This window comes from Neovison vison, chromosome 12, assembly GCF_020171115.1.
Source record: "Neovison vison isolate M4711 chromosome 12, ASM_NN_V1, whole genome shotgun sequence".
Classification (NCBI taxonomy): Eukaryota; Metazoa; Chordata; class Mammalia; order Carnivora; family Mustelidae; genus Neogale; species Neogale vison.
This window is the reverse complement of record NC_058102.1, coordinates 143,298,859-143,321,364: the sequence shown is the minus strand read 5'-3', so window position 1 is coordinate 143,321,364 and position 22,506 is coordinate 143,298,859. Positions and strand designations below refer to the sequence as shown.

The window sequence follows — 22,506 nt, the reverse complement described above, 5'->3', positions numbered from 1 at the left end:
TCAGGTCATGATCTCAGGGTCCTGGGATCCAGCCCCGCATTGGGCTCTCTGCTCAGCGGGGAGCCTGCTTCCTCCTCTCTCTCTGCCTGCCTCTCTGCCTACTTGTGATCTCTGTCAAATAAATAAATAAATAAAATCTTAAAAAAAAAGGAGAGAGGGGCGCCTGGGTGGCTCAGTGGGTTAAGCCTCTGCCTTCAGGTCAGGTCATGATCTCAGGGTCCTGGGATCGAGCCCCACATCAGGTTCTCTGCTCAGTGGGGATCCTGCTTCCTCCTCCCTCTCTGCCTGCCTCTCTGCCTGCTTGTGATCTCTCTCTGTCAAATAAATGAATAAAATCTTAAAAAAAAAATTTAAAAGAACATTGTAGTGAGTGACAAGTGGTTCAGAGAGAAAGAAGGGGGAAGTGGGCAAGGGCTGTGGGGAGCACTGCGTTAGATTGGGGGAGGAAGGGGCACCTGGCTGGCTCTATCAGTTACGCGTCTGCCTTCGGCTCAGGTTGTGATCCCACGTCGGGCTCCCTGCTCGGCTCCTCCCTCATGCTCACTTGTGCTGTCTGTCGCTTGCTCTCTCTCTCTCAAATAAATAAAATCTTAAAAAGATAAATAAAATGACGTTTTAAGATTTGAGGGGAGAGCATTTTAGCAGAAGGAGTAGATAATTTCAGGGTCCAAAGACGGGGATGAATTTAGTACATCCAAGGAAGAGAAGCGGTCTATTGTGGCAAGACTGGTGAAGAAGAGGGAGCCGATCCACAGTTACGGGAGGCCGGCAGCGGCCAGACGAGGAAAGCTGACGTGGACCATGGGGAGAGGTCAGCATGAAATCCAGGCTGTGGAGGGCAGCTGTCAGGGCGCCCTAATCCCCCGCCTGGAGATGGGTGGTGTGCTACTGCAGCCGGTCCTGGGGAAGCAGAAGTCCCGGGGAGGATTTCCTTTCTCTGGAATCCTTAAGCCCTGGGGGGGATGCATGGCTGGGGAGACCCCATGAGCTGTGGCCCAGGCATCCTTGCTGGAGTTCAAGGAGGGAACACGCGTGCTCCAGAAATGTCAGAGTATTTGCTGTGTTTCAGAGTTACGTTTCAGTTTATTAAATGCCAGTTACGTTGTATCCCTACCATGGCATTGAGGCACAGGACAAGGAGATTTAGGATTAACTGGTACAACACAGTACACACATGGTGAATAACATTCTTACGTGCAGATTCCGAACCTGCAGGTTCTCTCCATCCAGAGAGGAGGAAGGGAGGGCGCGATCTGTTGGGTTTTGTTGTGTTGATGAATTTCTTCCTGCTTTACCTGGGAGGTAATATGACCAGAGACAGAAGTGTTGTGTCATTAAAGGTATTTGATGGTGCTCAGAGATCACTTTCCCTCTGGGGATGGGAAGCGGTGCGCTAAATTTGGGCAGGTGATGGAGGGTGATGGTGATTGGTGATGGATGGGGAAGGGTTTGGGGTCAGTGTGAACACAGAGAGCTTGGAAGTGGCGTGTAGCGGGCTGCTTGCCCATTTCCGGGGCCTCTGCTGAGTGCTTCGTATTGTCATGGGCCCCTCTCGGTGGCTTGGAGGCCATTCTGTTTCCAGTCCTTGGTAATCGCATCCTGCTGTCTGTGTAACACCCTTCCTTTGGGACCTTTAAAGACTGAATGTTCTTCATGCTTCTACTCCAGTTATGACCTTACAGGAAGCAGGGAGCAGAGCAAAGGAGTCTGAGAAAGACACGGTGACATTAAGGTGATTTCAAACGAGGATCACACTGCTCTGAGTAGAATTTGCAGTTGTTTTCAGGCGGTCTTGCTGCTTTTGTGATTGTTTGTCTCTTAGGGTTACAGTTAGTGCTTTGGTCGCCAGATAGCATGTCCTGGTCTCTCTCCTTCGCGGTTACGCACTAGAGCCAGGCACCTTCCCAGAGCTGGGCTTTCCGAGAGGGCTTTGGTCAGCTCTAGGTGTATTTAACATCTTTTCTTTCTTTCTTTTTTTCTTTTTCCCCTATAAAATGGTGGTAGCTATTTTCTTTTTAGAAATGGTAAGGAGTCCAAATACATCTGAGAGAAAACAGGATCAAGATTGTTAATTAATTTGAAAATCTCTAAATCTGCTTTTTTCCTACTAGGATTCACTACTGCATTTTCTATTGCCTATATCTTGAGGAGAATTCCTGTCCTCAGGCCAGAGAAGTTAAAGAGGAACCATCGGTTTGGCCAGGGTATGTGTATAGGGACTTGTGTGTGTGTGTGTGTGTGTTTTGTCTTCTATTCTCAGTTCCTCCTTATACTTAGAGAGGAGGGGTGTTTTGTCTTAACAGTTTCATTGAGGTATAATTTACATGACATAAAATTCACCCATTTTAATTGTACAGTCCAGTGGTTTTTGGTACATTTATTGAGTGTGCAACCAACGTCATAAACTAGCTTTGGAACATGTTTATCACCCCAAGGCGAGGCCTTTTGTTGGGTTAATTTCCTCCAGTCTGCCTGTTTGCTTTGTGACAGTCCTGTCACCTGGTCTTTGGAATTCCTTTGTTTTTCTGATTTCTCTTCTATAATGATTACAGCAAGAAAACCATCCAGCTTACACATGAACAACAGCTGATTCTGAGCCACAAGATGGAACCTCTCCAGGTGGTCAAGATCATGGCGTTTGCAGGTGAGGGAGCTCACCGTTCCTGCACTGGGGCGTCGGGTTCATGCCTCTCAGCCCTGCTTCCCTTTTCCCTGCTACCTGCCAGAATTTCTTTACCTTGGTCTATTGTCCAACTACTGCAGTTAAATAATTTTATTTTTATTTTTTTTAAACATTTTATTTTTATTTATTTGTCAGAGAGAGGGCACAAGGAGAGGGAGCAGCAGAGGGAAACCATGTCCCTGCTGAGCAGGGAGCCCCATACGGGACTCGATCCCTGGACCCGGGATCATGACCTGGGTGGAAGGCGGCAGATACTTAACCGACTGAGCCACCCAGGCGCCCCAAATAAATAATTTTAAAAGCAGTTAAGGAATGCTTGTTTTTTTGGTTGTTGTTGTTTGTTTGTTTGTTTTTTGCCACTCCGGGGAGCATCCACATGGCCTTCCTGGTTGGACAGATGGTTCTTAGGCATTTGTTTGTGGGATGATACCAGCAGGACTGACCCGGCCCGTCATTTATCATTGTAAATGCTCAGGCACGGATTGCTCACAGAGGGGCGGGCCACGTTTCTGTAGCTCCCTGATTTCTGTTGTGGAAAGTCCGGGAGTCTCTCCCAGCACTGGTTCTAACCTACATTCCTCCGTGATGCCGGCTGTAGTTCTCCTACATTGCCCTTGCTCATTGCCCTTGCAGCCCCAAGCACGTGGTTATCCTTTTGTCTGAGCCTTTGCTCATACTCTGTTCTACCTGGAATTCCTTCCTGTTTCTTTTCTGCCTAAATACCCTGCTACAAACAACAGCAAGGATTCGTTCAGTACCTGGCACGGTGCTGAGTCCTAGAACGTTCTGGAAGGTTGGTTGGTTATCTCTGTTTTATGGATAAGGATTTGATGCTCAGAGAAGTTGCGAGGACTTGCCCCAGGTTAGATAAGCACAGAAGTGGAGGAGGTAGAATTCACAGCTGGGTCTGTTTCTCTCCAAGAGGAGCCCCCCACCCCCACCCGCCTCCTCGCCATGCTGTCCCCGACTCACATCGGTGCGGCTTTTTCCTAGTGGAGGCTTCTTGAGCCGTTAGAGCCCTATATGACCTCTGAACTCTCGCTGTAATTGATCATGTATACAAACTCTTGGGCATCTGATTATTTAATAAGTATAGAGAACACACACATTTCATAAACACTTCCGCACTGTGTCATTAGACTTCACAGTAGCCCTGTTAGGGAGGGAAAGAGGTACCATTTTTCTACTTTTAGAGGTGATTTTTTGTTTCCAAACTCATACTTTTTTTGGTTTTCGGCGTTGTCATTATACTCTCATTGTGTTCTAATTGTTTCAGCTGTGTTGGTATTGTATTCCCGAGGAGATTGTAGTAAAGGAATCTTGCTTTATTGGTTTTTTTTTGTTTTTATTTTTTTGTTTTGTTTTTAGCATACTCCCAGTGCTTAGCATACAGCTGAGCGTGGAGTAGGTAGGTGCTCGTGAGTATTTGTTCAGTGAATGGTAACTGAGTAAGCGAACGGTGGAGAGGCAGGGCGTGCCGGAGAGCTCAGAATGGGCCAGAAGCATCCTTGAATCTCACCTGCACGCTCTTGCCTTTGGATCGTGACTGATGTGTAGGACAGCAGCAGCTGCTCTTACTGAGTTCCCCTGCAGGGTGCCTTGATGATTGCTTTATCCTGCCAGACCTGCAAGGTCAGTGTTACCCACGCATGGCTGAGGGGTACACCCATGGTCAGAGAGGTCCGGCGGCTCGTCCTTCTCTGCTCAGCTGGAGCCAGCTAGAGCCGAGAGCCAAGCCCAGATTAATCAAGCTTAGAATCTCCTGCTCTTTTCACTGCCCCTTATCGGCATTGAGAAACCTGTCACTGGTCTGGTCTCTAGCGGGAGATAAGATAAGCATGGGTAAGACCTGATTAGGGCATCCTTTGGAACAGGTTTTCCTGGGCAGAGGGTCACCTCCTTTACTCTTGGCTTCCCCAGGCACCGGGAAGACCTCCACGCTGGTCAAGTATGCTGAAAAGTGGTCCCAGAGCAGGTTTCTGTATGTGACGTTCAACAAGAGCATCGCAAAGCAGGCCGAGCTAGTCTTTCCTGCCAACGTCATCTGCAAGACCTTCCATTCCATGGCCTATGGGCACGTCGGGCGGAAGTGAGCATTGTGCTGTCGCCGTCTTTGTCTAGTTCCTGGTTTTCCTGTCGTGAGCGTCATGACTCCATAGGAACTCAGACACAGCAACACTGGGAATACGGAGTGCTTTCCGCTCCGCTTACAGGCAGGAAACGGAAAGATACGTAGTGATTTGCACTCTGTAAAGATGCGTTGTTTGCAGACGGTAGTGTCGTACTGAGGGGGCGTTCTCATTTCTCCGGAACTGAGGTGCAGAGAGTCCGAAGGACTGGTCTGGTGCCCAGGCTCTCCTCAGTCTGACTGATGGGCTTCCCTGGGACGAGGTGGGGGGAGACTCGGCGGTCGTGCATTCGCCCAGGGCCGCTGGGGCCTCTGAGCAGTCCCTTGGATGGGAGGGCTTCAGGGAACTCGAGTGTCCCCTCAGGGACCTCTTGGAGTCTAGTCCACACTGTGGAGCAGTGGCATCTGCCGTGAGCCACTTCCTCTTCTGGGCTGTTGTCTGAGAGTCCCTGAAAGCCGGGTGAAGCCGTTTCACATCCTGCATGGACCTTGCTCAACCTGTCTGGGTTTTGTTTTCCCCTAACCTGTTGTGACATTTAACGTGGCCAGGTGGTGTCACTGTAGGGAAGGGGGTTCCAGTCGGGGGAGCCCGAAATACCGCGTGCTGACAGTCAAATACCGTTCGTTTGGGCTGCGTGTTACAGGTACCAATTAAAGAAGAAACTGAATCTCTTCAAGTTGACCCCCTTCATGGTCAATTCTGTCCTTGCTGAAGGGAAAGGCGGATTCATACGGGCCAAGCTCGTATGTAAGACCTTAGAGAACTTCTTCGCCTCGGCCGACGAAGAGCTCACTATCGATCACGTGCCGATCTGGTGCAAGAACAGCCAAGGACAGAGAGTCATGGTTGAACAGAGTGAAAAGCTGGTGAGTATCTGAATCTCCTCACGGTCAGGGATGGAGGATGCAGGAGAGCTGGCGTGATACTCCATCCTGCTCGCCTTGCCTTCCTCCGAACTGCCGGCACGGCGGACTCCCGGACCGCAGGCCCGTCGTGCTGGCTGTGAGGTGGCGTGTTTTCTGTGAAGCGGACTCACAGACCTGCTACTTAATTTGCACGCTGGTCCTCCTAATTCAACAGATGAGGCTCCTCCTACCCAAGGCTTATAGGAGCTTGTCATTGGGTTCGAATCTAAAAATAAGGAGTCTCTTTGTGGATTTTTCTTGTCTTTTCAGTCATTGGCCATTCTTCGTATGGCTTAGTGGTCAGTCGCAAGTCTAGAGCGCTAATCCAGCTTTTCTGGCTCGTCATGTCTTGTGCTCTTGCCCCCTCCCCTCCCCGCCTTCCCCACCCCCGCCCCAGATCTTGTACTCTTTGATAGTCTGTCCCTGGGCTTGGTACGGCCCCAGCTTCTTACTCATCTCTGCACTTGACATTGTGCTAAGGCTGTCGTGGAACCGGAGGAAGGTTAGGGAGGTGACTGCCCCTCACGGTGTTGTGATGGTGCCTTTGTTCGGATGTCTGTATGTGAGAATGAACGTGATTTGAGGAGGGGTCTTATCCAGGGTCTTAAACTGTGACTTGCCGTATCACTTGCTTTCTAGAACGGTGTCCTTGAAGCCAGCCGACTCTGGGACAACATGCGGAAGTTGGGGGAATGCAAAGAAGAGGCTTACCAAATGACTCACGATGGTATGCCCCCTGCTTGACTCCCGTTCAATGTGACTGCTCTGCCTGCGAGTTCTGACTTGCCGCTCCCCTCTTTCAGGCTACTTGAAACTCTGGCAGCTGAGCAAGCCTCTGCTTGCCTCTTTTGACGCCATCTTTGTGGACGAGGCCCAGGACTGTACCCCAGGTGATACGCTTTTCCGGACATCAGTAGTCTCAAACACGTAGAAGCGGCTCCATGATTATGGAAGAGGACACACATGTGACATGAGCTGATTATTCTTACTTGTCGTAAGGAAGAGGCACAGATGATAATTGAGTCACACAGAAATCCGTTGTTACTCGACTGTGGATTTCAGCAGTTGGCCTTCTCACCCCGCCCCTCAACTCAAAGCAGATTTATTTTTCTGTTAATGTTTTGCTTCGGTTACTCTTAAAATGTTGACTAAGCACAGTCCATCCGGCGACTGGGCCCTGGACTCAGGCTGAGTGGGAAAAGCTAGTCAACTTAGAGCGGACAGCGCGTGCGTGTTTTCCAAGTGGCTGTTAGAAACTAGCGTGCCTCTCGGGGGTCCTTTCTGAGCTTTGAGTTACAATGTTAGAGAAGACAATTTGCCTCCTTTTTTATTTGCTTATGTGGTTTTTTTTTTTTAAAGACTCCATCATTTATCCGGGACTAAAAATAATCTGCATTCCTAGGCTCAGAAGTGGTTTCTCTTGTCCCTTATACAGTTGTTTCTTTGCGTTGCCTGCGTATGCCGCAGGGAAGGACAAGTCCGTTGTCCAGTGTGCCCTGGCTTCGTTTCATGAAGCATTTTCATCTTTTTCGGTCGTAAATACGGGTTCTTTGTGCTCTGTGAGTCGGCGTTCCTTCAGCTCTTTCACTGTCCCTCTTATTGGTTGCAGCTATCATGAACATAGTTCTGTCTCAGCCATGTGGGAAAATCTTTGTAGGGGACCCACATCAGCAGATCTATACCTTCCGTGGTGCAGTCAATGCTCTGTTTACAGTCCCTCACACGCACGTCTTCTATCTCACACAGGTAAGAGCTCCCTCTGCTTCCGAGTCCCCAGAACCCTAGAAGCCAGCTTTGCGCTTCCCCGCCCTCGCTTTCCCGCGGCTCCCCTGTGCCAGGCGCCCAGTACGTAGCAGATCCTTGCTTCTAAGCGCTGGTTCTCTGTGGTTCTCGGGTCCGCAGAGTCACCTCTGTGTTCGCAACACCTGCGTGTGCCGTCGCCCCTGTGCTCGCATTTGCACCGCTGACGCCTTCCCGGGGGTGGGGGCCGTGGCACCACGTGGTGTGGCCGTCATCGCGCTCTTCCTGCGACCCGCGGGGGGTCAGACAGACAGACCAGGGCGGTTCGCTCTGGGACGTCCTGCGGTGACAGCATTCGGACAGCATGGACTGCTGGCCCTTGGGTGCGTCTCTGGGATCCTTGTGAGCAGGCGGCCAGAGCGGCGGAAGGCCGGCCGCGCACGGAGGCGTGTGGGCTCCCGGACCGAGGGCCCTTGGGTTTGAGCTGGGAGCTCAGCCCGCTGCGCCTGTGTGTCGTTCCTGTTGGTACGTGAAGGAACAGCTGACGGGCTCCGGTCTTTGGCATTTTCTCAAAAATGAAGGGAGTGAGCCGTGACTTCAAGGAAAACAACCGACAAATGTTTGTTGCCAAAGATAAAATTCCTGCTTTCAAGTGAAACGAGAATTTGGAAAACTTGTGTCTGCCACTATGAGCGTGGCAGCTCGGGGCGTCCTCGGCTGTCTGAGAAAGCTGTCACGGTCCTCCCTTTCCCAGTACCTGTCTGTGGGAGGCTGTCGGGGAGGCTGCATAAATTATGGAGAAATCCTCTGCAAAGAAGATTTTTATCTTCTCTCCCACTTACTTACTTACTCAACCATTTGTTTATATCAGTGTGGACTCATGGATATTTTATTTTATGTTTTGGGTTACGGCTCACTCGGAGTGATGCTATAACCACACAGTACTGTTCATCCAAAGTCTTGTGTTTTCCTGAGTTTTATTGATGTTCACCAAAGCACACGGTAGTTTATTACTTTAAGTCATAAATGCACGGAAAGGGCAGTAAGTACCATGAGTTTGGAGACAAATGGTGTCTTTCCAGCTGCACTGATCAAAGAAGTAGGGTGTGGGGCCATGCTGTGAAGGGTAGGAGACTGTTTGGCCCTGTGCCGAGGGCCGGGAATGTTCAGGAAGGATGCTTGGGGCTGGCCGTGTGGGCAGCAATTTTAAATTAATGTTGAGGGAGGTCTCTGAGGTGAGGGGAGAAACCCCCCAGGCGCCCCCCCCCTTGTATAATTTACACTTTTTCATTAGGTTTGATTGAGAAGGAAGGGTAGCTTTGCTTAAAAGAGAAGTGTTCCGTTGGTCTTGGGGCAGGAGAGGAAACGAGGCTGTCCGGGCTGTGAGGCCTGTTTGGAGTGCGTGTGTCACCTTTTTCCCCCTGTGCTGCTCTTCCTGTCTTGTAGCAAGGGTGCGGCCCCATGAAAGTTTTGTGGGAAAGAGTCGTCGCACAGAGGCGTAGAGACGCATCTGGCAGTGGGAGGGGGAGACCGACTGGGTGAGCGTGGAGTTTGGGTTGCTGAGCTGGGCTGGTAGCAGCGGTGAGAAAACCAGTCTAGGTCCCGCGGTGGGAGAATTGCCCAGGTTGGGATCTGGGGGTAAGGGGTAAAGGAAGGTAGGTATCCCGAAGGTTCTGGGAAGGCAGCTGCAGTTTCGAAAGCTTAGGAGTCAAGCCAGTGGTCATGGGATTGTGAGCGGGTGTACAGTGGGGACTTTGCAAATCCCCTCTCCAGATAGGGTGAGGCAGGAATCAGCAGTGGGGTTTGGCAAGGCTGGGACCTCGCGGGGGCAGAAACGTGCTAACCTGCTTCAGGGAGGGGTTGTTGACTCCGTTTGTTTTGTCGTTTTCCCACAGAGTTTCCGATTTGGCGTGGAAATAGCGTACGTGGGAGCTACCATCTTGGATGTCTGCAAGCGAGTGAGGAAAAAGACTTTGGTTGGAGGAAACCATCAGAGTAAGGCTTTCGGTTCCTCTTCATTTATTTGTTCCAAAATTAGTTCTCCTGTTTATTGGGATTGGCCACAGAGTGTGCGCTCTCTCCCAAAAGGTGGCATTAGAGGTGATGCCAAGGGCCAGGTAGCCCTGTTGTCCCGGACCAATGCCAACGTGTTTGATGAGGCTGTGCGGGTGACGGAAGGGGAAGTCCCAGCGAGGATCCATCTGATCGGGGTAAGAGCACATTTCTGTCGGCTGCTTCCTGCACAGACACAGACCTAGCCGGTGACAATAGTCGGCTGCATTTGGGTTGTGACGCAAGCAAGCGTTTGGGGTCTTGGGCGCCATCTGCTCCGTGGCTGAAGGCGTTGTCCCGGCCGTTCGGCTGACGTTAGCCCAACGTCCCTACAGAGACCCAGTGAGGACTGAGGATCCTTCTTCCGCTCTTCAGAAGCACTAGCGCCTTCTCCTCTTCGGCTCTCCCCGCGGGGCTGCCGGCTGGCTGCGTGCGAGTGTGGTGGCGTGCGGCGCTCGTCGGTGGAGGGACGAGGGAGCTGCTCGCGTGCAGGGTGTGCACGCCTGGGTTCTAGCTCTGGTTCTGTCACTAACTGTGTGTGGCTTGCGGCAAGTCACAGCTTCCGTGTGCCTCATTCTCTCCATCTCTAAGACAAAAAAAATGCCTTTCCTTTACCTGGTTCACGGGGAAGTTAGGAGGAGGTGACACGTGTATGACACTTCTGACTCTTCCGAGCAAAGCGACACGACCACAAGACAGTCACTCCTTTTATGAAAAACAGTGGGCTCCGAGGCTCGCTGTGTGTGGGCACTCAGGGAGCACAGCCAGTGAACTGGAATCAGAAGGCGGTCGGGGTTTTCTTTTTCTTACCGATAGAGATTCTACAGCCGAGTTCCCGAAGTTCTGGAAATTAAAAGGAAAAAAAAAAATCACCCTTAATCTCAGGATTTCAGATAATAATTTTCCCTTTTGCTGTTTATGTCTTTGTTCTTACAGACACACATTTCTGCATCTTCGCAGTAACAGGGCACACACACACTTGTGCAGTTTCTACTCAACACGTACGCATCTTCCCTTTGGCTGCATTAACACTGTAGTATTTCATGTAGTGACTGTAGTGTAACGCGGGGACCTTTGTCGTTGTAGGAAGGTAGCACTCTTGGGTATGGCCTGCGCGGGGCATGGCAGACAGGAGGCAGTTGTCCCTCCGTCACGCCCACACGTCATCCGCAGCACGTGTCCACACTCAGGATCACTTCTGCTTTCCAACACTAGCACGTGTCGGCTCGTTTCAGTCTCTGTTTTATGTTAACGGTTTACGTGTCTCTTGCCCAAATGAGGACAAATCCTTGGAGTGTGGCGCCGTGGCCCCGGGCCGTGCTCACGCGTACTTCTGGGTAGAAAGGTCACACTGTGACCCAGGCGGGCCCCCTCCTGCAGGAGCTAACCTTCCAGAACATACAGCAGTCTGGACCTGTAGACATTTTCTAGTGTAGTCCTTTCCTCCAGGGACACAGCGGTAAGTATCACATGCCGCATGTTGTGTTCAGGTGTCCTCAGGGCGTCCATCGTGGCCATCTTTCTGTTCCTGGAAGGTGGATGGTTTCAGTTGCCCCTTTCGGGCAAGAAAGCAGCGTGCAGCGGGTTCTTGTCGCCCCCCGCTTTTGTTTTTTAAATAGAGGAAGAGGGGCGCCTGGGTGGCTCAGTGGGTTAAGCCTCTGCCTTCAGCTCAGGTCATGATCTCAGGGTCCTGGGATCGAGCCCCACATCGGGCTCTCTGCTCAGTGGGGAGCCTGCTTCCCCCCCTCTCTCTGCCTGTCTCTCTGCCCACTTGTGCTCTCTGTGTGTCAAATAAATAAATTAAAAAGAAAAGAAATGTTTAAATGGAAGAAGAGTTTGAGGTAGCAGCCGAAACTTACCGTCCGAGGTTCCTGAGTGCTCAGGCCGCGTGGTGGCTAGTGCTTTCGTGTTCGAGGAGGTCGCCCGCTGTGTGCTTTGGGTGTGATTGAGGTCTGTTTCTATGAAAACACCTCATTTCAGAATCCCATCTTTACGTTTGCTTTACTTTGTTTTGTTAAAACAACAGTAACAAAACAAAATGGAAAACTACAAAAAAACCAAAAATCCCACCAAAAAACTTTTTCAGGGGATTAAATCATTTGGATTGGACAGAATCATTGATATCTGGATCCTTCTTCAGCCGGAGGAAGAGCGGAAGAAACGTGAGTAGCCTCCTGGCCGGTGCAGTGGACAGAAGCGCGTCGGTGACCGGGACGGGAGAAGGCTCGGGCTCGCCCTGCGTCAGCGATCTTACTTTCCTCCTGGAGGAGGGGGGCCAGGGCAGCTCTCTTCCCATCAAGAGTGGGATGCCCGAGGCTGCCTGTCACAGAGATCCTGAGAGCGCTTTCCAGACCCTTCTCTCAGGAGTCTGCGTTTCTTCCTATTGTCGGTCCCTTAGGCTGTCTTCCCTCACCATCCTTCTGTCTGCCTGGGCACCTTTACCCGCCGAAACCTCTGCATGGGCCTCAGACGGTCATTTCTAACATCCTGTAGCGTAGTTCTTTTCCACACTGCGCTGTTTCACATCCCTGTGAAGTAGGTGAGGCTGTCGAGGGTCGGGCCCTCGATCCTAAGTTTGGAGACGGAGAGGCTAAAGCACAGGTCCTTTCTGACTTGCCCAGGGTCACACAGCAGGTTAGTGATGCAGTCGGGACTAGAACCTGGATCCCCCGGGTTTGTGCTGCTGTTGGCTAGGAATGTGGAGCTGCTGCCGCGTAGCTTAGCGTGGCCTGTTGTGTTAACCCGAGTGTGTGTTCTCCCCAGAGAACCTCGTTATTAAGGACAGATTCATTAGAAGATGGGTGCACAAGGAAGGCTTTAGTGGTTTCAAGAGGTACGTGACGGCGGCCGAGGACAAGGAGCTGGAGGCCAAGATTGCGGTCGTGGAGAAATACAACACCAGGATCCCAGACCTCGTGCGAAGGATCGAGAGGTGCCACATAGAAGACCTGGACTTCGCAGGTGAGGAGGACAGGGGTTCCTCACCTCCCGGCGGGAGGGCGGTCCGACGGTCCTCTTCCTGGGTCTCCGGGGGGCCCAGCGGGGCTCTGTGGCACCCCTGCCTCAGAGCCTGGGGGACGGGGAGCAGAGCGGGCCTTCAGTTCTGTCGTGGGGTCTGCTCTGGGTGGGACTGCGGGCAAGTGGCTCGGGGCTCCCGTGGCTCCATCCCTTTGCCTGCAGACTGCAGGGCTGGGCCAGTCCCCGCCAGCTCTGGAACGTGATTCCCAGGTAGTGGCCCATCTACGCGGAAGTTGCTCCTTCCCCGTCTTTTCATGTTTCTCTCCGTCTCTTTTTCTTGTCTCCTGTCGTTTCCTGTCTCCCTACCCCCACCGCTGTCCCCTGAGCAACACGTGGGCAAGGAAGGGTCCTGGCAGCACCGTTGCTTTTAGGAGCGTGGCGGGAAGAGCTCGCTTTTCTCTTCCGTCTCCTTCCCTTCCCTGCCACGCCCCCACCTAACCGTGCGCTCTCTTTTGAACCCAGAGTACATTTTGGGCACTGTGCACAAGGCCAAAGGCTTGGAGTTTGACACCGTGCACGTGTTGGATGATTTTGTGAAAGTGCCGTGTGCCAGGCACAACCTCGCGCAGCTGCCCCACTTCCGAGTCGGTGAGACACGTGTGTGCGCCGCCCGCCCGCCGGGCTCCCCTTGTCGTCTGCTTTCTGCTGGGTGTGGTGGCCTCTTGGCATGACCCTTCTAGAAGGAAAACAAAGACACCTCCTAGCTCCCAGTGTTTTATCGTCACACTGTGTGTTTGAGGAAAGCGAGTCTTCTGGGTCCCTCCCCCCAGGCTGCGGGTGCGGCGGTCGAGTTTCAGCTCTGGGTCTTTCACCACGGATGCTGGCCGCCCGGCCTCACGGAGCTTTGAAGCCATTCACCTGCTCCCCACAGGTGTTGCTGTTCAGGCTTTATTTATCCGAGAGAGAGACAGACAGGGAGTGTGCAGGCACATGTGGGGGGGGGGGCGGAGGGACAGAATCTCGAGCAGACTCCCCGCTGAGCACAGCCCCTGACTCGGGACTCGACCCCAGGACCCTGAGATTGTGACCTGAACTGAAATTAAGAATCAGACGTTTAGCCGACGGAGCCTCCCAGGCATCCCCAAAGTGTAGTTTTAAATTAATTGATTTTAAAAGATTTTATTTATTTATTTGACAGAGCTCACAAGTAGGTGGGGGGGGGCGGCAGGGAAGCAGACCCCCTGCTGAGCAGAGAGCCCGATGCGGGACTCGATCCCAGGACCCTGAGATCATGACCTGAGCTGAAGGCAGAGGCTTAACCCACTGAGCCACCAGGTGCCCCCCCGCAAATGTAGTTTTTTTAAATTAAATCTTCTTTTTACTTAAAGAGGCCAGGAAGTCATAAAAAAGTAAGCACTTTGTGTCATTTGATTGCTTTTATGTAAGTTTATACTCAAGGCAAGTTGTTATGTTCTGAGCATCTGGGCAGTCATTTTGGTTTTGAATCTTAGAATTAAACCATGTAAAGTTTCTCTGCAAACAAACAAACATTCTGCTGACTGTGGACTCGGAATTTGGGGTGTAGCCTACATTGGCAGGCTGTGAGTGGAAATGGTACAAACTCCTGGTCCCTGATGAATGCATTCCTGACAGAGAGAGACGTGCTGAAGGAAGGTTAGAGCAGAGTGGGGCAGCGGAGTGGCCTGAGGCAACAGCGGCTCCGTATTGGAGAAGAAAAGTTTATTTAATATATTACTACCCTTTTTCTTCCCTTGCTGGCCATTGCATGTTAACATATTTTTATATTTTGTTTTATAACCGCTTTATCAGGGTCTGATTCACATACCATAAAATCTGCCCATTTAAAGTGCACAGTCTGGTGGCTTTTACCATGGTCACCGACGAGTGGCTCAGGGCCACGTTCTCCCCGCCATGCTGGGTGTGGTGACTGTCGGGGCCAGGCTTCCGGGACACAGTAGAGGGATGTGTGTGTCTTCTCTGGTTGTCATATGACAGCCCAAGACCTTTCCAGAGAGACAGAGACAGTGTCAGGGAAAGGGCAGAATGTGGGCTTTGGAGACAAGTAGCCTTGGCTTCTGCTCACGGACCCTTGCTCAGCCTTGGCCCGTGCATCCATGTGACTTGGCCTCTGTGAGCCTCAGTGTCCCCCTCAGTCCCCCACAGCTGTCATGAGGAGGTCTGGGGGCATGAATGAGATCCTCCTAGGTGTCAAATGACCTGTGAACGGGCTCCCGGGATGTACCAGTCACAGCAAAGATTAAAACTCAGTATTTCGTGCCACTAGTCTGTTGGGTTTTGTATGTTTTTGGAGTTGGTGTTTGGAGGAGGAGTTTGTGTGTGCAGCCAGCAGGTCTTGGTGGGGGAGGCGGGGGCGGGAGGGGGAGTGAACGTGTAGAGGAGAACACGCATTTTATCAGCAGGCTCTGAGCTGACACCTTTCTTCCTTCACTTTCTTTAGAGTCGTTTTCTGAGGATGAATGGAATTTACTGTATGTTGCAGTAACCCGTGCCAAGAAGCGTCTCATCATGACCAAATCCTTGGAGAACATTCTGACTTTAGCTGGGGTAAGAGGAATCAGTAGCACAAGTTACTTCGGCAACATTCAGAGTTCGCTGGGTTTGAGTAAGGGATCAGTCTGCGACCTGGGAAGGCCTTTGGTTCAGGATCCCGGGCTGGCAGAGAAGGGCTTCTTTTGGGCTCATGGCTGTTGCAGGAGGTGCTGTAATCAGAGAGACAAAAATGCGGGTTCTCTTAATTCTTTCCTGATTCAGTTTTACAAGTTCTTTTAGAAATCTCCACTGTTGATGTGTTTCTTAATTGCTCACTTTGTGCTGAACAGTCTTGGGGAGACACCAGCCAGAATGTGTCCTGCGTCTGCTTTCCCTCCCTCCCTTTCCCCAGTTCATTTTGAACCGGCAGCTGCTGCTACCGCCAGCAGACTTCTTCCAAGGAAAATGTCCTTCGGGAGGGGAGAAGGAATATTCAGGCACCAGGCCTCTGGTCAAGAACTAAGATCTAGGGAAGTGTTGGCACTCACTCTTTATCCCCTACAAACCAACCTGCTCCCCCCTTATATCCAGTCCTCTCCTGCCCTTCATAGGTCGGGGTGTAAGCCGGTTAGTCTTTTCAGTTTTGTTGGAAACGAGAACAGAAGTCTGAGCTCACAGTGGCTACTTGGTGTATCTTTCCCTGAACCCAAAATACTTAAGCCAAAAACCAAAAACTTCAGTGTAAAAGTTACTGTAAATACTCTTTCTTCCTTTGTTGTCTCGAGAACAGAAAAGACTGTGCAGCCGAAGCGCTATATTTCGTGCTCTCTCAAGGAGCTGGGACTATTGGGAGCTGTGGAGTCTGAGCCGTGAACGCCAACAGCTTTGCACCTCAGGGCGGGCCGCTGGTGTGGGGCAGTCATCGGTTTTTAGTACATGGTCTGGAAGTCTAGCGTTGTTCAGTGGTGGTGACACAGAACCCTGCTGCTCAGAACGGAACAGCGCCCGTTCCTAGGCCCTGGAGGTGACATGGCGGCCAGAGAACGCCTGCCCTCCCCCAGCCTGCATTCCAGGCGCAGAGCTGACGATGACCGAGACAACACACAGGATTTCTCTTCCCATATTTGAGGAAGATGGTGTGAGAGCCTCCCAGGGGGAAGCTTTGCGGACCAGTACTCCAGGACCCATCCCAGAGCAAAAGCTTCTTGCATGAGACTGACTCCCTTGCGTGTTGGTGGCACTTTTTTCTTCTAAGCTTCTCTTAGACGGGCCCATCTGGCCATAGATTGTTTCTGGAATTTGAAATCAGCTGCATGTTTTGCCAGGAATCTTTGCTTTGCTGGGGCCTCACCATGGGCGATGGCTTGTGTGTCAGATCCCAGAGCCAGAGCCCTTCTTTGGGTTGTGTCCTGACTGGCACCTGGGTCACCCAGCGGTTTCCAGAGAGGACTTAGAGCAGAGCTTTGCACGCTTTCTCTTGAAAGAGCCAGACAGTAAATGTGTCAGGTCTCTGTTGCAGGCGGTAGGGCTTCTGGTGCCTTGGCTTAACTCTGCCCCAAGACTGCGAGAGCAGCCGCCGGCAAGTTGTTAATGCGTGAGTGTGGCGGTGTCCCTATAAAACTAGACTGACAGCGGCAGCGGCTGGTCTGGACTTGGCCCCGTGGTTTAGAGATAAGAACAGCTGTTCTTAATCTCTGAGCTAGGACCCCGGGGCCGGGGGAAGTAGAAATACAGTTGACGGTTGAACTTCAGGGGGTGAGGGGCACTGAACCACACCTACCCCCTCCAGTACCCCTCACCATTGACAGCCGGTAGCTCTTGACTCCCCTAAAACTTAACTAGTAGCTGACTGTTGACCAGAAGCCTCACCGAGAGCATAAACAGTCGGTTAACACATGTTCTGTATGTTGGATGTATTCTGTATGGTATTATGATAAAGTAAGCTAGAAAGGGAGAATCATAAGGAAGAGAAAATACATTTACAGCATTGCACTATAAAAAAAAAATCCGTGTGTAAGTAGACCCGTGCATTTCAAAATTGAGGGTCAACTATAATTTTTATGTACGGATAATCTCTAGGTAGAGATTATATGAGTTTTGTATACACTCGGACCACAAGTATCTTTTTAGAAGCTGGAGTGTGGTTTTCTCTAGACTTGGTGCTGCTCTGGAGGCTGGATTCATCACAGAACCGAGCTGCCGTGTTGGTGACTTATAGCCGAGGTATTGCGGAGCAACATTCCGCTCGGCTCAATGGGATTTTTTCTAACTGAGGAAAATCCTGAGATATTTAAAAGTCAAGAAAGTAATAAATTGAATTACTACATACAAATTATACCTATGTACAGTTGGAATATATATCTCTTTTTAAAAAAAAGTGGACCCCCCCATAGTGCCGTTACTTTGTAAAATTTATGATAGTTCCATGTGGCCTCTGCTACCCAGTCCATATTCGTACTTTTGTGATTATCTCAAAAATGCCTTTTTTGAGTTGTTTTGTTTAAGTCAGGGTCCAAACAGAATTCGGAGTTGTGAAGTCTTGAAAGTTTCTTAATACAGAGCAGTGTAAGGCCCCCCCTTCCTTCTAATGCAGCTCGTGGTGGAGAGAGTGTGCTACAGAATGCGCCACGCTAGATTTGCTTTCTTACGTGGTTGTGTAGATGTCGGTTCCTAACGGTACTTACTGTTCACTTATTTACACTCTCCTGCTGAAGAAGTAGTTTTGACAAAGTAGTACCAGTATTCCTGTCAGCAGAGTATTGAGTGCAATTTGAGATTTCCTGACAGCCCCGTTTCTCCATATTCTACTAGGACGTGTTGTACAAGTACCATGTTCTGAGGGCTCTTGAAGTAAGTTCTTTTTCCTCTGGGGTTAGATCCGCCAGTGTAAGTACAAGAAGATAGACCTGTTTGTTTGCTGTCTCTACAGGGATTGCTTTGCTTCTTTGTGTCTTAATTATCTTTTTTGAATGTATAAGACATTTATGTTTTCAACGTCAGAACTTTGTCCCTCATTCTGCCTTTGTCCCCTTCAGACTCCCTGCACCATTGATAACTATTTTTTAAAAATTTGTGTTCAGTGTATCCTTTGGTATTTCTTTTTGCAAGTATCAGCAGATACATATAAATTTTCCTATTTTCCTTTTTCGTGAAGGGTGACATTCCCCTAGCTAGCGTTCTGAACCTCGCTTTGTCGCTGGGAAATGTGTGTGGAGATCACTCACTGTTAGTCTGCGTGCAGCTCTTTCTCATCCCTTGGGACCGCTGTGGCGTCGTCACTGGGTCCGTGTATCCTGGCTGGTGTAGCCCCTCGCTGATGGCCACTGGGCTCTCTCCAGTCTCTTGCCTTGAGGAGTAATGCCACGAGGCATCACAAGGCACAGATCGTTTTCTGGTTCGCAGAATCTCAGTTTCTAGGTAGAGGATAAATGGGTGCGTGATCTTTCTAGATGCTGCCAGGTTTTCCACAGAGATTGTCTACCTGAGAGTCCCAGCCCACCAGTTGCACAGAAGCATCTGAAAGGCTTTTTAAAGCTAGTTGGAAGCTCGTCAGTTGGTGATCACCTACATTTTATGGGGAATGTGAATTTTCCCCCATGTAGAAAGGGATATGGAATCAAGAGAAATACTTCCCCTTGCTGAGGCTGGGTTGGAAAACATCTGTTGCTCCCAGAAGGACCCTGAGGGAGCCCCGGAAACGTGGCCCGTCCGTGTGAGCTGAAGTTTGGGTCCGAACGCCCTTGCGTGAGAGGAAATACTTCTGCTTTTTGTCACGGCCGAGGCCTCTGTTTGGAGACATCCTCTTTGGAAGTGGCCAAGCCCCCACTCCGCTCGGAGAGGAAAGCTGTGGGGTGTTGAAGGCTCTAGGAGACTAGGATAATGAAGTGGAGAACATGAAAACACGTGAATGGGGCAGCCCTGCATGCTGAGGCTTTTGAACAAAAGGAAGCCATTGTTCCTGCGACCCAGAGTGAGAAGCCACCGTGGTGTCTGTGACCAGGAGCAGGTCAGGTAGCCTCCTTCTCTCTCACCCCCTTACAACATCTAGCGAATCCCCAGAAGCCCTTTGGTTCCTTTGTTTCCTTAAGTTTTGAGGAAGTGAGGAGAATCACCACATTGTTGAATGCAGCGTGGGGAAGTCATGTGGTTTCTCAGAGACAGCTTCTCGGCCTCCCAGAATCCGCGAGTCTTAATCCACGTGGCACAGGTGTATCCTCAGCACGCGCCTGGCACACTGTTGGCGCTCGGGAAGGGTTTGTCCCTGGATGAGGGCGGCTCCCGTTCCGGCCTGGGGCTGGGCCAGGCCCGATTCTCAGCTCAGTTCTCCTGGCCGGACAGTCTGTGGACAGGTTACTCATCACTCTGTGCGCCCGTGTCCTCATCTGTGAAGCTGGCCCAGGGCTGCACCTGCACGGAGAGGAGGAGGGTAGGGCAGGGTCCGGGTGGCCTGACGGGGTAACCGTCAGTGCATCGGGAGAGTGCGGGCTGGGGGTCCTCTGAGGTAGTTACTGATCTCGAGGTTACTGGTCGTCGAGCCGTTCGGCTCCAGAAGGAAGGTATGGGGGAGGGGGACCGGCACCCGAGGGAGACATGGGGGTCCTGGCTCGCATGCACTCATTCATTCGGCAGCTCTCGTGGCGAAGCTCTGTCGTCATGTGCCTCCTTGTCCTGGAGCTTTGTGTGTGCAGATCGCGGGGGAGAGGGAGCCTCCCTGTTGCTTGGCGGTGGGAGAGCACAGGTTCTGGACTTAGACCAGGTTGGAGCCCGTATCTCCTGCGGGCCCGTCTCTCAAACGTTTGCATAGGTGACCTCCTTTCTCAACTCTTGTGCCCTCCTCTGTGCAACGGGGACGAGGACAGGATCGCCCCCAGGAGGTGGTGGGTGAGGACTTAGGAGCTGGGGACCCAACCGCTAGTGAGGACCAAAGCAGCCTGGAAACATTTAAGGAAGGGATGCCGAGGTAGTGGTATCAGGTGCCTTTGGGTTCCTGAAGCCTGAGGGTTCAAGCGAAGCTTTGGGGTAGGTTTTGTTTTCCTTCCTTGGGATAGCGTTTGCCGCGGCTTTGCGGGTCTTCCTGCTCGCACTTAACTATGACATGAGCCCCTTGGCAGTTCCCTGGACGATGGTGTTTCCCAGCGGCTCCTGTCTTCACACCTGTGGCACTAGCGGACCCCCAGGATGTCAGGGAAGAGTGGAGGTGGCTTGATTGATTGACTGTTCCCTCTGTTGGCAGCCCCTGTGCCGTGCCTGGCACTGTAGTTAGCACTGGGGAGTCCAGGTGACTAGACAAGTAACACACTCCATGGCCTCGTGGAATTTAGAGTCCAGGGGAGAAGCTGTTAGGCAGTTTTGGATCCACCGGTAGGGTTTTGGGGACGGGGAGAGTCTGCCTCTTTGACACGTGCTGTATAACCGTGCCTCGGGCCAGGGGGCTGGTCGTCTCGGTGGCCGGGGCACTGTTCTCTCACTGCACCAGTGCCTGATTGTCTTCAAGCTCATTGTAAAGGAAAACTTACTTTTCCCACGATGTTTGGGGTTTTAAAGGTGTGGTTAGTTGCTTTGTTTTTAGCTTTCAGAAACTGTTAGACCGTGAAATGATTCATTTGCCCAGTGGGAATCCATCCGCATCTTAAAGATCCTAGTTATAGCATGGGGCCTTAAGCAGAGCCCCTCCAAGGGCCACTCTTACTGGAGGCAAAGCGGCTGGCACAGCTTCAGTCCGGCTGAACAGGCAAACTGATCGCTCAAAGACTGTTCATTCAGAACTAGAATCTAACACCCACGAAGGTGTGTTACTGGAACAGTTTCTCTAAAATCATTTTCAGAGGTAGCCAAATGAAGACTCCTTTGTTTGTAAAATAAGGCCAGTTTTAACAAAGTTGGCCTAATTGTTCGCATAAGCATGGCAAGAGTAGTAATTGCCCCCCCCCTGCCTTTTTTTGGATAAATTTGTTCTGCTGGAACTTTTCATAAGGAATTTCACATTCAACTTCTAACAGCCTCTTAAGGCTAAGAAGACAAACCAAACACTTGGCATCAGACATTACCTACAATACTATAGATTTCGGTGAATTCCTATCTTCGAGGTCCCCCAAATATCTTGAGGTTCCTGCATGTGCTGGGAGGTGACCTTCTTTACTCCTCTGATAAGGCTGCTGGGAACCCTATAAGCAAGGGACCAGATCGATTTTTCCAAGGGGTTTCGTTGGTTCCATAAAGTCATCCTTAGTTCCTTAAAACTGGTCATATCTGAGCCTATGCACATGCCCCTCAAATAGGACATTCCTGTCAAAGCCTTGGTAATATAACCACTGTTTCCAGTTGTGTTCTGTATAAGACCAGATTCTCATCAAACTTATACAAATACATACATTTCTATAAAAAATAAGAATAGTCAGAGTTTCTGAATTCTGGAGGGATCAGATTGGGAGAAGAAGGTAAGTGTTCCATATTTGTTTCCAAAGGAATATTTTACCAAATTTCTCTAAGTCATAGCCTTAAATCTGGAAGAGCAAACAGAGAACCAGGGATGGTTCAAGCAAGAATCTGTTGGAATGCACTCTTTGCCTTAGTTGAAAGTCTTCATCAGGAATGAGGGACTCCCAGCGGCAGGAGCGCTGCCCATGGTCCTGGCTTGCAGGACCATCAGGGATTGCCTTGACCGAAGACAGCTGCCTTGCCAAGGGCATGCCCTCGACGCTCATGGTCCCAAACCAGGACTCTTGCCTCCGTGTAGCATGCCCCGAAGAGTAATCCAACTTTTGGAACTCTGCAGAGAACCAGCTGAGGTTCCTGTTGATACTGAGTCACTGTTCAACTCGTGTCTGATCCTGCGCACTCTTTATATAGTAAGACTCTTTATATAGTAAGTCTTCGTAATCTTAGTCCTGACTGCGCATAAAACTCCTTTCCGAAGATTCCCTTCTCACAAAACTTCTACAGCTTTACAGACTTGGTTCCCTTATTTCTAGTAAACCAACAGCCATAAATTAGCTTTTAATTCCAAGTATTTTCCAAGGTCACAGGAACTTAAACATTTGGATTCCTATCTTTCTGAATTTTATCTTTGTAAAAGATTTTATGTATTTGTGAGACAGCATGAGTGAGAGATCACAAGTGGTGGGTAGGTAGAGGGGCTCAATCCCAGGACCCCGGGATCATGACCTGAGCCAAAGAAGACGCTTAACCAACTGAGCCCCCAGACGCCCTATCTTTCTGAGTTTTAGAATGCCCAGTTTTTACAAGTTCTTGCCTTTAAACTAGAGCTCTTTTATAAATTAACTTTAGCAATACCACACAAACAAGATGCAGACAAAATCTTAAATGCCCAACTTCCAAAGAGCCCCCTTTTACAAAACCCAATTGCAAGATTATTGTCTAATTTATGGATTTGTTAGTTGGTCATTTCTGTCCAGCGTTTGTTGACTGTTGTGGCCAAGCAGTGTTGCCAAAAGTGATTGCCCAGGTTTGGAGAATGGCCCAGAAGGTTGCATGTGGGAGAATCAAAGTGTCATTTCCCAGTTTCCAA

General features: G+C 50.6%; 1 protein-coding gene across 6 annotated transcripts in view; it reads left to right on the top strand.

Annotated features, from left to right (window-relative positions):
* Nucleotides 1–22,506, top strand: part of FBH1 (F-box DNA helicase 1) — a 47,742-nt gene that overhangs the window by 19,668 nt on the left and 5,568 nt on the right. For 5 of the 6 annotated variants that reach the window (XM_044228823.1, XM_044228819.1, XM_044228818.1 and 2 more), the window contains 13 exons: nt 2,112–2,204; nt 2,553–2,644; nt 4,604–4,772; nt 5,456–5,678; nt 6,357–6,444; nt 6,521–6,607; nt 7,327–7,463; nt 9,353–9,452; nt 9,546–9,667; nt 11,596–11,671; nt 12,273–12,470; nt 12,990–13,115; nt 14,947–15,053. In XM_044228823.1, the coding sequence (XP_044084758.1) occupies nt 2,112–2,204; nt 2,553–2,644; nt 4,604–4,772; nt 5,456–5,678; nt 6,357–6,444; nt 6,521–6,607; nt 7,327–7,463; nt 9,353–9,452; nt 9,546–9,667; nt 11,596–11,671; nt 12,273–12,470; nt 12,990–13,115; nt 14,947–15,053 (1,618 nt within the window). Of the gene's footprint in view, nt 1–2,111; nt 2,205–2,552; nt 2,645–4,603; nt 4,773–5,455; nt 5,679–6,356; nt 6,445–6,520; nt 6,608–7,326; nt 7,464–9,352; nt 9,453–9,545; nt 9,668–9,844; nt 10,382–11,595; nt 11,672–12,272; nt 12,471–12,989; nt 13,116–14,946; nt 15,054–22,506 lie in introns of those variants that run through there. The other variant, XM_044228824.1, reaches the window with a different exon arrangement.